Source organism: Phalacrocorax aristotelis, chromosome 2 (assembly GCF_949628215.1).
Source record: "Phalacrocorax aristotelis chromosome 2, bGulAri2.1, whole genome shotgun sequence".
Lineage (NCBI taxonomy): Eukaryota > Metazoa > Chordata > Aves > Suliformes > Phalacrocoracidae > Phalacrocorax > Phalacrocorax aristotelis.
Window position 1 is genome coordinate 49,905,603 of NC_134277.1, and position 16,272 is coordinate 49,921,874.

General features: G+C 39.3%; 1 protein-coding gene across 4 annotated transcripts in view; it reads left to right on the top strand.

Annotated features, from left to right (window-relative positions):
- The window catches only part of TRAK1 (trafficking kinesin protein 1), a 136,640-nt gene that overhangs the window by 98,258 nt on the left and 22,110 nt on the right, over positions 1-16,272 (top strand). For 3 of the 4 annotated variants that reach the window (XM_075083477.1, XM_075083479.1, XM_075083478.1), the window contains 9 exons: positions 925-1,037; positions 6,483-6,583; positions 7,391-7,499; positions 9,150-9,228; positions 9,651-9,781; positions 10,322-10,396; positions 11,509-11,646; positions 13,355-13,431; positions 15,478-15,714. In XM_075083477.1, the coding sequence (XP_074939578.1) occupies positions 925-1,037; positions 6,483-6,583; positions 7,391-7,499; positions 9,150-9,228; positions 9,651-9,781; positions 10,322-10,396; positions 11,509-11,646; positions 13,355-13,431; positions 15,478-15,714 (1,060 nt within the window). Of the gene's footprint in view, positions 1-920; positions 1,038-6,482; positions 6,584-7,390; positions 7,500-9,149; positions 9,229-9,650; positions 9,782-10,321; positions 10,397-11,508; positions 11,647-13,354; positions 13,432-15,477; positions 15,715-16,272 lie in introns of all 4 variants that reach the window. The other variant, XM_075083480.1, reaches the window with a different exon arrangement.

A 16,272-nucleotide genomic window follows, 5' to 3' on the forward strand; every position in this document is an offset into this window, starting at 1 on the left:
TGTCAGGGAAAAAACTCTTCTCCAAATGGTGTTGAACAATAAGAAAATGATAACTAGAAATGCTTAATGAATGGTGCAAAGTTATACAGGCAGTTTATCATGCTGTCCCAGGTGGATTACAACCCCATGTCTCAGCTTTGCAGAAGCTGAGACATGTATTAGGTACATGCCATCAACAGGATAAGCTTCTGGTTTTTATTGGTACATGTGGTGAACTGTCTAGAGCATTTATTTCCAATTCTGTGCGTGTAGAGAGGGGGAAGAAGGGGGCAAGCATGGCATGAGAGTAACTGCTTAATATAGATTTAGGCATGTGCAAAAAGGAAAGGGATAGGACTTGTTTTTATACAAAAGCACTAATGGATGTATGTTCATGAAGAAGATAGGAGCTGAACATTCGGTGTGGTAGAATTGGCTTCTGCTCCTGCACAGCTTACTGCTTTTTATTTCAAGGTGGAGCAAATGGAAACTGAAGAATGCTTTGAAATGCCTAAGTTCTTTGCCATTTTTACTGTGCTGCTTTAAAATGTAACCTCTGAAGCTCTGTGATTGCATTCTGCAGATGGTATAACAACGTGATGGAATAGTTTCCCTCTGTAGTTTCTCAAACAAACCTGTAATAGAGAACCAGATCTGGTTTCACTTACGTTGTTTTACATTAGACCGTGAAGCTGTGTTTTCATGTGTATGGTTCAATAACTTTGTATAGGTCAGTCTTTTCTGAATAATATGGGTGTAACATAAGCAGGAATAGAAAAAGAGAATTAGCAAAAAAACCCAAACAAACCAACCGTTACAGACAGAAAAAGGCTTCTTATTGTTTAGGTACTTGTTCCTTCCCTTTCGTGACGATTTTACCCTCCTGATCCTTTGGTGAATAAAAAATTTGAAATTAGCTTTCTTTTCTTAATGCTTCACAGAAAGAACGGGACTTAGAATTAGCCGCTCGGATTGGCCAGTCACTATTAAAGAAGAATAAATCACTGACAGAAAGAAATGAGTTTCTAGAGGAGCAAGTAGAACACATCAGGGAAGAGGTAAGACTTTTATTCCTGAATGCTGTATCTGCAGTGATGGGGAGAATTTTCCTTCTGGCTTCACCTTGTCCATACTTAATTTCCTTGGGCATCCTGTCCATAGCAGGTCAATCTATGTTGCAGCAGTTTGGTCAGCGACTTTCATAGCATGTACGCTTTCAGAAACGTGACCCCAAAAAATAATTTGACCTGTTGGCTCAAATCAGGTGATTTGAGGGGGAAAAAAAAACCCCAACCCTCAAACCGTTGAATTTTGCTCTGCCTCAGATTTCATTTTCCTCTGAAACCAGCTGCTCTTTTTGTTTTGAGTCACTATACCCACTGTTTTCTTCTACCTGCTTTGTCCTTGTTCCCCTGCTTTATGCATGATTCCTCTGTTTTGATTATCTCTCTGTTTTGATCACACTCTTCCCCTTCTCCTACCTCCCTTTGTGTGCAGCTCTTCTTCTCGTTTCTTCCCTGAATCTTTCTCAGTCCTCACTTGTTTCTTCCTCATGCAACTGATGTTTAATTGCTTTTTCCCAGATGATTTTCTGTTCATACCAGTGTTGAACTTTGGCTCTTAGAACATAGTATTTGAATGCCGGGAGTGCTTCTCTTTGCTTCGCAAACTGAATATGATATAGGTATCACATATAAGGTATCACTTTTTGTATTTATGGAGATTTCAGGAGCGCATGCTCACTGAGATCATGTATATTCTGCCTTTTCCAAGCTGGGCCAACTTCATAGACTTGTGTTAAGCTTCTGTTGTTCAGGTGGGTCACGATATACTTCATTGATCAGTAAATTTTATTGAACATGCTCTGTATGTATGAACTTGTTGGTGTTAAGAAGCATTGGGTTATGTTGGGAAGCAAATGGTTCTAGGCTGAGATTTGCTACTAATATCTTACATCTTCTTGTGATTTTACTGTATCTCTTTCCAGGTAACTGTGATACAATCTGTTGAAGCATTGGTTAGAGCCTGCTGCAGTACATATGTTTTGTCAGAGTTTGACTGCAGTAATAAAATTTTAGACATTTGATGAACATATTTAGAATGTAATATGATGGTTCATGTGTTTTCTGAACTGGTGTGATCTATAAAACATACCTGGAAAACTTATATCAAGTAACACCTTGTGTCTTCCACATACCATGGAATTTTTTAATCAAATATTTACATGGTTGCTATTACTTATTGCATTCCTCTTAGCTGGGGAGTTGGATGCTATAGGTGCTGGCAGATTCTTGATGGATGTATCTTGGATGGAACTGTACAGGGTGCTTTAAAAGAGCTCTTTATCTGTACTGCAAGTGTCACTAAACTCTGTCTTACTAACTGGGCTGGAGGCAAATATTGTTTCTCCTATTCTGGGACAGTGACCTTGGTTTGTGAATGTTGTCCATATATAACTGTGAGATCTCTCTCCCTCTTGCTTACAGTTGTAGGGCAAGCAGGAGAACAATGAACCACAGTGGATTAAAAACATTAAAAAGGCTGTTAATAAAACTGTTCAGGGGTGTGCCGTGTTGAATTATATCTGAGATTCGTTGATTAATGAAGCATGGATCAAGGGATCCCAGTTATGTGATAAATGGGGGTGGAGCACACACACAGAAATAATATCCTTTGGTGTAGCCTACCCTTTTTGGCAAGGAAAACTGGTCCACTTATGTCCCAAAGGAGTGCTCTTGTTTTGCTGCCCAAGTCCCGTCACGTGGCAGACCAATTTATTTGTGCATTGGTCGATGCAACATTTACTAGGTATGTGCATACTGACTGGCACGGCGGTGCTTTCATACCATACATCCAGAATGGAAGATTTGATTGTGGAAGGTGGGGGACAGGGATGAGCTGCCTCTGCCAGGTCTGTTTTTATTTGGAGGGACTCAGGAGTGGCATTAGGAAAGGGGCTACCAAAAATAATCTTCTTACCAGGTGGCTTGATATGTTGGGCCATATGTTCTGTCAACACCCATCTTTCACACTATCATTTTGACTTCTTCAGAAATTGATGCTTTTGAGGCAGAGCTCATCAGGCTTTAAAGTCATGACACTTTTGTATGTTGAAAAAACTTTCTCTAGTAGGTTTCAGATCTTCTATTAATGCTGAATTTTGAATATTTGAATAGAATGGGAACTAAGACGACTGTAAGAGCAAGGGATAAGAGAAGAGAATTGAATTGGTACTTTTTAAATTCTGTAAAAACTGCCTAAAAATTGTTTGTCTGGGGGGGTCTGTGGTTTCTGGAATTCACAGACAAGTTTTTTCTGGTGTGTGGTATAATGTTAAGGTTTTCTTGGTATATGTGTCATGGCATGAATAATTTAGCTTTATGTCTGTCTGACCTACCAAACTTGTCCTGACAAAACCTTCTGACCACCCCATTAAGTAGCTCAGGTTTTTCCTGTGTCCTTGTAACACACCACGTTCATAGGTACATGTGAAAGTAATAGACCTGTGCAAAATCCATTAGATTCTTGGGTTTGTCTTTTGAGTTTGTATTGTCAGGTGCTGCTTAGGTTTAGGAAGGGGCTGTGTTCATGTTCAATAAAAACTGATGGAACTGAGGCTTTTTCTGTAGTGCACTAGAGAACAAGAGTGCACTGAAGCAAGCGCTATACTGTGTGCACAGACACTTCAGTCTCAGCTAACTGTTCCAGAATTATATACTGAAAGCATAAACATTATATTGAGAAAACTTTCTTAATTGTAAATTGTTTTGGTTATGGGGATGGGTGTCTACCTTTTCAGCAGCAGAAGTTTAGTTCCCAGGTGCAGTGTGTCTACCTGCTATTGTGTTACTGTGTTCAGTAAGAATGCTGCAGCTCCAATCTCAAGATGTGTCCGTTCTTGCTGAGATGGTGCTACCTACAAGTCAATATTGTCTCTTTTGAAATTACAGCTTGGTATCAAAGCAACATAAACTGTCAGAATGTGAACTGTGTTTGAAATGGAGTAGGTAATTAGGTTTTAGCTTCTCCTAATCCTTCTAAATTTCCCACTTTTTACTTCTTTTTCCTCTTCAGATTTTGTCATGTGTTTCTGAGGTTCAAAAGGCAGTACTTTCAAACACAGTGTCAGTCATCAAATAGCACCACCTCAAACCTGTGGTAATGTCTGCATGATACAGCCCTCTAGTCCTGTTGTTCTAGTTCCAGGTCATATATCAGAGTTTGTGTTTTGGTGATAGCTGGCTTTAAAGTTTTGAGATTTGATTTTGTTCTGTGTAAAGTGAGAGGAGAGGAAAAGCTGAATTACAATACGGAATGGTGGCTTAAAAAAGGAAACATTGGTTTTGGTCTATTAGAGTAGAAGGTAATGTTGGAAAGATAGAAATGCTCTTTGGCTTGGTACTTGCATGCATGTTATTTACATACGGTGTAACTGGGTGTCTTCATTTTAAGTGAATAATTCCAACCTGTTAAGTATTTAGCTGCTATCAGTCAGGAAAACAATCATCTGGACTCTTGAAACAGTTGTTCGTGATTCCATAAGGATTGTTCCTGCAAGCTAGGTCCCATGTCTCTGAACTGTTGTGCTCTATGTGAGGATCCTTTTATCTTCTACCATAAATTATGTATAAGATAGGTGCAGCTATTTCATGACATAGTTCTGAAGCTGAGTGAAGCTTTCAGGGCAATGGAGTGAATTAAAAGCCTTAACAGCAGGGCCCTCTACAGCCAGTTACCCAGGACCATGTTCAGACAGTGTTTGAATATCACCAAAGATGGAGACTCCACAACCTCTCTGGGCAGTCTGTGCCAGCGCTTGGTCACCCTCACTATAAAAAAAGTTGTTCCTGATGTTCAAGGGAACCTCCTGTGTTTCAGCGTGCGCCCATTGCTTCTGGTCCTGTTCCCATAAAAGGTCACCCTTTCTGGCTGTTCACCCTCCTTTGGAGAGTTGGGGTACTTTGAAATGGCAGTAAAAATAGTATCCTCAGTCTTTTTAATTCATAGAGAAAGAAGTGTAGCAAAAGCTGGAGATGATCTAGCACCCACCCACTGACAGAATCTGAATCCTTGCTACTTAAAGAGGCTGAGCCATAATGTGCTGGAGGGAAGTAAATTGTTATTTTTGGCTCAGCTTTTTAGCTGTTTCTTAAATGGGGAAAGAGAACCTCCCAAAAATAATGCACGGATTTTGTTTCATGGTTTTCTGAAATATAGCTGGTTGGGTTTTTACCCCCTTGCATTTTAGAACCAATGTAAGGACTTGGTGCCTTAGTGCGTCTGATTACACAGAGTAGCCTTAGTAAAATCTTAGTAAAATAAATTACCTTGTTTGCTTAAAATTCTGCGCAGTTTAAGTGCTTTATTGCATTGAGTCTGCTTTCTGTTTGATGAAAATGCAGCTTAAATCTATTTTATTGATATTCTCTGGGGTTTTTGCCAGTAATAACTACAAATACAAATATGCCCACAATACAACAAGCAGAAGTCTAATAAAAACAAATTTGCTCTGCAATTTGTGTGTTGGAAATTGAAAACTGAGGGCCAAGTCTTGCAGTGTAAGTGGAAGGGAACAGATCTGTCTGATCAGTTATGCTATTTATAGCTATGCAAGGAAAATAAAAATTAATCTCTTACGACTGAGGTCTTAAATTGCAGCTGTGAAGCAGTGTAAGTGCTACTGTGTAATTGGGCTTTTAGCCCTTGGAGAATCACAATATGAATTAACCAAGGTTAAGTTTGTGGAACTCACAATTACAGGGTATCTTAACCACCCAATTCTGATATTTTGTTCCTTTTTGATACATGTATGTACTAAGTATGTGACACCCACATACTGCTTGACTAGAGTGATCTTTTGGAGTCATCAAAAGCCCAAACTACACCCAGAAACTGACTGCAGCTGTTACCATTGCAGCAACCTCAGAATGGCAGCCTGCTACTGTCTGGTGGTGGTCTGCAGCTCAACAGGCAACTGAGTCCCAAATGTAGCCTTACTACACAAGCACTGTAGTAATTTTGTCCAAAGTCTCTTGGAGAGGAAGAAATGTCTACATCTAAGTCTGCAAGGGCTGTATCCAGGTCAGATGGTGACAGTCATCACATAAAATGGATATGAAAGCAGTGTTTGTCTTGTTTGTGCCACATTAATTTCTTGCAGTATCATTGCAATATATCAATTTCTGTGGATGTGAATCGAGACTAATGCAATAGTGAATCAGGATTGCTCATCTGAGACATGTTCTCTTTCACCTTCTTTAATAGTGGTATATAATTGTATTTTTGAACTTCAAAAAAAAAGAACATTTAATGGCTAATTGAAAAGATACGCTTTTCCTTCTTTCTAAGAAATAAAGGAACTGATTCTGGTCTGTTAGAGTTTTGGTCTCTTGATGTAGTCTGAAGACCATGCTGGAGGATGTATAACCAATTTATACTGTGTTTACTTAAGAATGTACCTAGGAAAGAAATCCAGTAATCTGCAAGCTCTTTTCATTGTGCAGGTTTCCCAGTTGCGGCATGAGCTCTCCATGAAAGATGAGCTGCTCCAGTTCTATACCAGTGCTGCTGAAGAAAGTGAGCCGGAGTCTGTCTGTTCCACCCCGTAAGTTATCAATCTACAACATTGAACCTTCATCTGGTACTAAGCAGGGGTAGTTTGGACAACTTGATAGCTCTGAGTAGTATTAAAATGATCCCTGTATCGGCTGGAACTATAAATGGGACTCTGAACTTGGTGCATGGCACCAGCTGGAAGGATTTGCCTTGGACCAGCTGGCTATACTAGTACCAAGAAGAGTCAGGAGGGGAAAGCATACAGGGAGGCTGCTGATGCAGCGCTGTAACTTTCACAGGAACCAGGTCACCGTGGTGGCAAGGCAGACACTTACCGGTACCCCTCTATACCATATACCTTTGCACGCTGTGCTGGAATATCCTACGTGTGACCTTTGCGCTTAAAGGACCTGAGGGCACTATGGAAACGTTCCAAGCAGAGGGAAGGCTATAAAGCATGGCTTATAGCGTGGGTTCCAGGCAGTTAGCTGGCTGAACAGCATTGCAGCCTCTGAGGGGCTGTCTGCCCTTGCTTGCAAAGTTATTGCTGCGTTCTAGTGAAGCATGTGCAGCATTAATCAGGAAGCTATTGGGTTGCTCCCCGTAGTAACATGGTTTCCTTTCTCATATCCTTGGCTGAATAACTTTTCCATAGGAAGTGTGGGGATTAATAAATAAATAAATGCTATCTTTCAAAAATCACTGCAAATACATTGCTGCCCAAGCATACAGGCATGAACAAAGCTGTGTTTCATGTGGCTCTGACTGGTTTTGAGACCTGTATTCAGTCTGTTCTCCTGTGAGATTGGCCATAATACAGGTGAAAATGAGGTAAAACTGTTGTTTTTGTTACAAGGCTGAAGAGAAATGAATCTTCCTCGTCCGTCCAGAACTACTTTCATTTGGATTCTCTTCAAAAGAAACTCAAGGACCTTGAAGAGGAGAACGTTGTGCTTAGATCTGAGGTGAAATTGCTCCCTTTGTGTTTTGCTTAATACAGCTGTTCATTTAAATGCCAGAACACATGTATTGAGAAGTGTGTATTAAAAGTTGAGAGTCTAATTAAGAGTATATAATTCTACATGTGACACAGATCTCTTTGTAGTTCTTTAATCACCATCCTTTGTACTTAATTTAGAAGGAAAGGCTGGAACGTGGAAGCTACATGAAGCTATGTGCAAAGCGGTTTCCTTGCCAAAGAATGTGCAGGAGCATGGGCAGGTTTTGGAGTACAGCACTGCACTTTGAAACAGGCTCTGAAGGGCTGACCTGGTAGAAATGGCTGATGTTAGCTGCAGATCTGAAGTTTGCAGGCTGGCATGGTCTCTCTGGTACAAATCCAGTGTCTGTCAAAAATAAAAATTGCTAATCTAAATTTGCATTAAATATCTTCAATTTGTGCTTCAAGTCAGTCTGTAAATATTTTAGGTTGACTGTGTTTTTCTTGCCTTTTATTTCTGACAATACTCTTTGTTTCACAGACAACATTTTAAAAACTGTTTTGTCTGCTGTTCCTGTCTGTCAGAAATAACACTTCATAATTGAATTTCCTATGAATAATTTTATATTAATTTTCAAGACAACTTTTAATCTTAGAGAGCGTGTTGCCATTTTGCAAACATGTAGCAGAATATAGCAGAAGAAATACTTTTGAGCTAAGAATGAATGTATGAAAACAGAGCATCATTACCATTTTCTGCTGCAAATACAGGGCCATTGCAAATAGGTGGTGTCACATCTTTGGACAAGACACCAGGTAATGGAAAGTGCTGTACACTTCATTGAGAAGTCGTGCAAGGAAGATGAACAATAGATGGTTGGAGAGTAATGAAGGTAGGGTTAGAACTAAGAGGGCCACTGCATCAGGACCTGATAGGAGATCCCCATGTAGCACTCACTGAATTCCCTTCCAGGGAGGTGCAGTCTGTGCCAGCGAGGCACAAGATGGAGCCAAATCTGAAACTTCTGAGCTATGCATCTCTCTACAGATGCAGTCTGTGGGTGTCTGTGCATGCCCCCTGCATCGGGAATAGATACAGACCCACCGAGGTGGTGCCAGACAGAACCAGCTGGGTGTAGTCATGCTCCTCTTGGCACTCCTAGAATGGTAGCAAAAAACACAAAGCAGAGAAGGAGGTAGCACTAAGGTTTTATGTAAGATAGATGGTTACAGTGCCAGAACTTTTCACATACTATCTGAATGTTTTTGAATACTTGGATGTTTAATTCAGTTATTTAAACCAATCATTTAACTAGTCTGTGATGATACCTAGCTTTGTTCAGGTCCCCAGATCAAGCACTGCATACTAGTCTTGTATGTTTAGGGCTTTTTTTGTTGTGTGTATTTTTTAAGTACAAAATATGCAGGTGACATCTAGTGGGGATATGGTGATAATGATGCAAGTTTCTCCACGCAGTAATGTCTCTGCTGAATGTTCACCTGGCCCCTTTTTCCAGAACATGAGGGAGGGCAGCCAGAAACTATAGTTTCTCACAGTCTTCCTGGAGAAGTGATTAGAAAAGTGTGTCTTTGTGAAGCAGATGGAAATGCAGCAACAGACTGGCAAAGAATAAATGTGCTAATGTAGCATATTTGATGAGGATTTCTTTAATAGGCCTGCCAGCTGAAGACTGAAACAATTACGTATGAAGAGAAGGAACAGCAGCTTGTCAATGACTGTGTAAAAGAGCTAAGTATGTCCTTACTTCTTTTCCCTTCTCATTTGAGATTGTTCGGTTAAAAAAGAAAGTCAACTGAGTTAGATCAGTTTGTCATGTTTTTCTGTGGTACTTAATTTCCTTATAAAAATGGTCATGAGGAGAAAATTTCTGGCTGAAATTTCACAGCAGAAAATTCTGGCTGTAAACTAAACTAAATCTTTTTCAGTTGCAAAATAGTTTTGCATAGAAAATGTTATTGTTAAAGGAAAGCAGTCTCCTTTGCCACATAAGCACTTTACATCTTTCTGGTTTTGTGTCCTGCTCTTCGTCAAAAATACCTTGCTATATATTGGAGAAGGATTCTGCTGAATCAAGTAATGTTCTGCAGGAACATCTTTCTGCTTACTTTTCTGCTTTTGGCTTTGCAATGTTAATTGTAATCGCTTATCTTAAAGGGGATGCAAACATCCAGATTGCCAATATCTCTGAAGAGTTAGCAAAGAAAACCGAAGATGCTGCCCGGCAACAGGAAGAAATCACCCATCTTCTCTCTCAGATAGTCGATCTGCAGAAAAAGGCAAAAGCTGTAAGGAATCCAGTTGCAAGACTACTGTTGTGATTTGCTGCTGTTGTAGCTGGAAGACAAGTTACAACCCTCTGTATAGTAGAGCCTAAAAGAAATTTTCCACCCTCCTTATCTGGGTGACCTTGTTTAATGTTTAATATTTAGCATACTTGACTAGCAAGCATCAATTTATTAAAAGATGCATATACAATCTATCAAATGCAAGAGTTACATTTATTTTAAATATTAGATGTGAAATTCTGCACTAAACCTAATGACTTTGGTAAGACAAGAATGTCAGTATGAGCATTTCATTGGGTGCATACTCATTAGGTTTAGTGTCTCAGAGGTTCATTTAGCAGGGCACAGACTGCTGGGTGTTCTTGTGTTAACATTTTAAAGTGTTATTTAAATGTTTTTAAACTGTGTGTGGACTAATATTGCTGCGGAGAGGGTGTTGCGAAAAGTTAGAATTTTCCTCCTTACCTGTAGTATAGGATACAAACATCATCACAGGACAAAACATCACAGTATTTCTAACATTTTTTTGTAATATTTTAGTGTGCAGTTGAAAATGAGGAACTTGTCCAGCATTTGGGAGCAGCTAAAGATGCCCAGCGACAGCTCACAGCAGAGGTGAGTACATTACTTAGTATTACAATGATTTAGTAGTAAGTCAACGGCTGTTAACTTTAACATGGGAGGTTTAGCTGGATCAGAACTATTAAATAATTTTGCCTGTGTATATGGAATGAAGGAACATTTATGTTCCTGGTAGGGTTCAAAACCTTTCCCTTCCTGTTCTCTTCTCCTTCAGCAGGCACACATGTTGAAAAACAGGCTTGTGGGCTATATAGTAACCCTTTAGAGGTTGACTTCTCTAGGCTGGTAGCTTAAGCCTATTTTGAATAGCGAGATAACATGGAAGAGCTCATTCGTACTATATTTGTTCAACAAATAAACCAAAGACAGTCTAGGATTGCTGGTTGTCTTCTGGGTGCTACGAAATAGAATGAATAAAGCTTGATTCCCTTATGATGTGTCTTGCATTTGGAATACTTAGTGTTGAAGGTGGGAATGCCCACAGAAGCTTCTGCTGATGAGCCTTTGGTATCTGTGGTACTCCACAACGATTGAGCTCATGCTTCTCCATCCCTGTCCTGGGAAAGACATTAACAGTTGTCAAAGTTGGTTGAAATGGCTGATGAACTCAAGAACGATGAGGGTACACAGATATCTGCAGAGAGAGTGATTACATAAGATGTGTTTCCTGAGAAAGTCAAGCTAAAAATGAGGCATGGTCTTAGGCTGTTGGAGGTTATATATACATACATACATACATATATGTATAAGTCTTGGCTTTAAAATTCCTAAGTCCTTTGGAACACTATGAAACATCTTGTCCTTTTCCCGTGGTGTTTGCCACTGTGGTCATCATGGCAGTAATTAGGCACTATACCTGATCAGACTAAAGATACTTTTACCTCTGTATCTTCTCCTTGACAGTGGCTTCATGTAGATACATAGGATAGGAAATGGAGCAAGCAGTTTCTCCCCACCAGCCCTTCCTGTCACTAATCCATGTTATTTAGTATTTTTGATGATATTCACTCTTTGGAATTCTTTTCCTTTAAAGTAGGATATTCTTCCCTACACCATTATCCTTTACCAGTCTGAAAAGAATTTGCAGGTGTTTTGTGATGATAGTGCAGCCCATAACATCTTGCACTGTTTTCTGTACGTTACAGTTGCGGGAGCTGGAAGACAAGTATGCAGAGTGCATGGAAATGCTTCATGAGGCTCAAGAAGAGCTGAAAAACCTTAGGAACAAGACTATGCCAAATGCCATATCACGTCGGTACCACTCTCTCGGTCTCTTCCCTATGGTAAGCACGTTCAAGAAAAAAATCTGCACACAGCAGAAAACATCCAACCAAAGGAAATGTGACTTGGTATCTGACTTAGACCTTCAAGGATGGGATGCTAACCTGGATACGAGCATGGGTGGAACATGTGTGTGTATATACATACACACACACGCGCATGCATGCACACTCACACACATATAGTGTTAAAGGATACCTGAGTGATCAGTTTTGCACACCTGGTTCTGAAGCAGTGGTGCTGTACAGTTACTTGATTTTGCTGCAGTACTATATACAACCTGTGGCTGGCTGTACTTATGCTGTGAATTGTGGGTATCATTAATAGGTTGTTACACAGTTCTTTGCGTTTTTTTTTATGCATCGTGGGTACTGCGGTGGCTGATTTTCAGTAGCTTCCTGTTTTTCTCAGTATCCTTGGAGATGTAACTTCCTGATAACTAATCATTTTTGGACACAGCATCCTTCTAGTCGGTTATGATAAACATCCTAGTTCGTCAGTACTCGAGTAGGTGACAAATATATTCTTGTTTTAGGGTCACTGAAAATTCAGTGGTTCATTAAAACAATATTTGTTGCTGGTATGTATTATGGCAACATCAATTATAGCAGTGTCACTGGCGTTACAAACTACATTTACCTAGTTCTATTTGATTAGGACATTGTACGCTTAAAGCGTGGGGAATATGCAGTACCCTCAACCAAATGAGAAAGAAAAGAGTGGATAAGAATGTCTAAGTAAGTTCAGTGCCTGGCTCTGCTTGCCTGTGTATCTCTAGAATAATTCCATTACTTCTGAGGGCAATGACATCAGTGAAGTTTCTTCTGATTTACATTAACATAATCAAGCAGTGGAATCTGGTCCTCCTTGTCTTTAGCTGTGTCACGTGTTAACTGCTGAGGGAAGAACACAGTTTATGTTTGTGCTCACAAGAAGTAAATTGTTAACAAAGGCTCAGATTGCCTTTTTGTGTCCCTTCTGAGACTGACCACAGGCCAATTTAAAGTGCAGACATTTAATAATAGAGTTGTACTTGCACAAATACAGTTGAAAGCTGCAAAAAATTATGCTTGTACTGAGATAGGTTTATATGTTTTGTATAAAAATGATTTTCAAATGTTAAATCATGTGACCAAAGATCATTTAGATTTGTGAATGCTTGACACTTAGACCCTGCACTTAACTACATCTAGGCAGTAAAACTTACTGACCAGCAGTGAAAAATTGATAGCCTGTCACCTTTAATCCCATGGGGGATGTATATAATTCTTTATGCCAAGAACCATGTCTTTTTTTGTGGGTGGATGGGTAATGTTGTGGAAGGGAAGAGTGTTTTCTGTTTACTTTAAATGAAAACAAATTAAGCAAAACTTCACACATGAAAGGTGGGTATTACTGAGTAGGGAGTTTAGTCTGGGAAGTTGGAGCACCTGAATTCTCTTGTTGCCTCTGATGATTTTTTAGGATCTTTGACAGATGTTATGTCTGCAGATAAGTACTGTAGCAGTATGAAGCTGAGCCGTAATTTGTCAGTGATTTAGATACATTCATTAATCTTCTAGCTTTCCAGTAAATTTTCATTTTTAAACCTTTCTTTTTTTCTGACACCTTGTTAGTTATTAATTATTCTATATAAGTAATTAATTGTTTTCTGCAATGGCAACCTGTTAATACTATGATACTTTTTTCTTTTGTGCTTATTTTTAACAGGATTCTTTGGCAGCAGAGATAGAAGGGTCAATGAGGAAAGAACTGCATTTAGATGAACCCGACTCTCCTGACTTGGCGTACGACTGAAAAGAATTGGTTCCTAATTGATTATCTCTGAAGTTAATTATTAGTTGATGAGAAAGGAAAAGACAGGAATTAGTTGAGCTAGGGATTTAGGAAGAAATATTTCTGGCAGAGTGTGAATGATAGAGACAAAGGAAAATAAATTGTCTTGTTACTGGGGTGGTTATATTTTCTGCTAAAGCTAGCAAAAGGGAATGCCTATATATAGGTTTTGCCTTGTCTTAGAACTTTTTGTCTTCCTTCTTGAGTGCTGAGAATGAGAAAAAGTTTGTGTTCTTCTGTGTTACCATGCTAAGTTTCTTCAGTTAATGTTTAGGGGATGAGTTCAGTTCCTCTGGTTCTCTCTTCAGGTGTTATAACAGAAGTTACAAGGTAATTATTTATCTAATCCAGTTTTTACAGGGAGAATGTCAGTGCAGAAAGGGATCCAGGGTGGTTGGGTACTTAGTGTGATGCCCATTACACCTGTGCTAAAGTTCTCTTGAATTAAACAAGAGAGTGGTTTGAAACAAGATAAGTACTTGTGACAGTCCAAAAGCTGTAGATAGATACAGGTTGGCAGAAATGGCCTAACTGTCACCAGTTGCACGTGTACTCCAATAGGTTTATCTCACCTATTTGTACAAAGCACGGACTGGTTCATTTGAAATAAGTTAATCCTATTTAGAGGGTCTGTTAGAGAAACAGTTTACAATGAAAAGACAGTTGGAGAAGGTACAATAGCCACTTTCCAGAAACCTCCTACATATATTGACAAACAGCTTGAAGTACTTAAACCTTCTCTGAGCATGAGCCAGGAATTGTAAATGAGGCTTTGACAGAGCAAAGTGTCGATTAGGAAAATACAAGATCAGGAAGATGTGAGCATGCTCAAACCCCATAGGATCCTTTTGTCATTCCAGAGTAATCTCACTTAGGGATAGCTTAACTTCTTTAGAATCTCTTTTGTATTGCTATGCACGTACCCAAGAAGGATACCGTTTTTATTGTTGTTGTTTTATGGCTTGTCTTGATTTTATTTATTTGCTCGATTATATGAGCAGTAACTAACCTCTGTGGGACCATTTATTTGATAGACGCTCTTAGATTATCCTCCTAAAGAAACACAACTGTAGACTTAGATCCTACACACAAAGATTGCAGCTGTTGAGCACTCCTGGACAGAAGGAAAGAAATTTGAATGACATTATAATAGCATAAAGCACGCTGCCGTCATTATACGTTGGCAGTGTTACCTTTAGGCTGGAAGGGGTGCACTGTGCTTGTGTTCAGCCATTGTTGAACGGTAAAACAAACAGCAGTAGCACTTCTGTAGCATGATATAGGGCAAGTTTATTTTGTCAAGAAACTTCTGCTGAATTGTCATCTGATCTTAATCTGGAGGCAGGTGAGCAATGTTTGTTATGATATGAGGGCAATGGTGAATAAAGAATGAACTGTAGAAGTAGGTCAGAAATTAGGTTTCTAGCCTTCGCAGCCTCTCTCTAGACTCTTCATCCATTATATTTTTGTTTTCTTTCTGTTTTGTTTTGTTTTAATGCTATTTAAGGGGGTTAGAAATCGGTTTCAAAAAGAAAAGGTACGAGACTTGCTTGAGTAGAGGTACTCAGTAGAGTAAATTTGAATTCTCTTTTAAAATGGATTAGCAGGTTCATAGTTAAAAATTTATCAGAGATCAATTTTGTGTTTTAAAAACTCATTTCCACACAATGGCTTTAAGGTCTTTTTAGCTGATGTACTGAAATGCGCTTTCCCTTAATTTTTATTAATATTTGAGAGGGTCCATGCACATAATTCTCAAATGTACTGCCTAAAATATTCTAGGGTGATGGAATTATTACATTGATGGATTGAATGTAATGGCCAGACTGTAGCAAGTATGGGACACTATGCATACTATTTTACAGAAACTATAAAGACAAGGTGGTTGGTGGAGCTGTGAATAGGAAGGGTCGTTAACAAGCTGTTACCTGTTTCTCTGTTCCTTCTTAAGGTAAGAAGGCACTGTGTGATTATTAACTGTGTGTATGTCTTACCAGTCATCAGAAGCGGGTCTTCGAGACGGTGAGAAATGTAAACCAAGTTGTCAAGCAGAGATCCATGACTCCGTCACCAATGAATATCCCAGGCTCTAACCAGTCCTCTGCTATGAACTCAGTCATTTCTAGCTGTGTCAGCACTCCACGTTCCAGTTTCTATGGGGGAGACATCTCTAACATTATGATAGACAACAAGACCAATAGCATCATTCTAGAGACAGAATCCTCTGACAATGGGTCAGTACTGTAGCATTGGGCTTTGCTTTTGCTTTGTTTCTGACCTAAAGGCAAAGTGTTTCTATTTTCTTCTTTTTGTCTTACATTGTGCAGTTGACACAGTGACGTACATCTCCAGAAGTTACTTTATTTTGTGCATATAGTTCTTGAGCACTCAAGTTTATTTAAATAAGGAAAGCTTTTTGAAAGTACTGTGTGTCAGTGTCTGCAACTCACACCTGTTCTGAGATGCAGCAGCACCAGATGACGTAAAACCACACTTTGTCTTTGCAACTGTGGGTCGACACTTAAAACTAATTATATCTTCACCATTTTACATTAATGCCAGGGAGTTGTGATCTAAGTTGCAGCTACAGCTCGCTCTTTTGATCCTAAAAATAAAGTGTGTGTGTGTAGGTTACCTAATCGGAAAATTTGTGAATGAAACCAGTCAGAAATTTGCTCTTTCTAGCTAGTTGTCTCTTCCCCCAGTACAGCTCCATACTATGCTGTACATACTTCCCAATAACAATAACTTAATAGCTCAGAACAATTAGTATTTGTCAGCATAATATACTC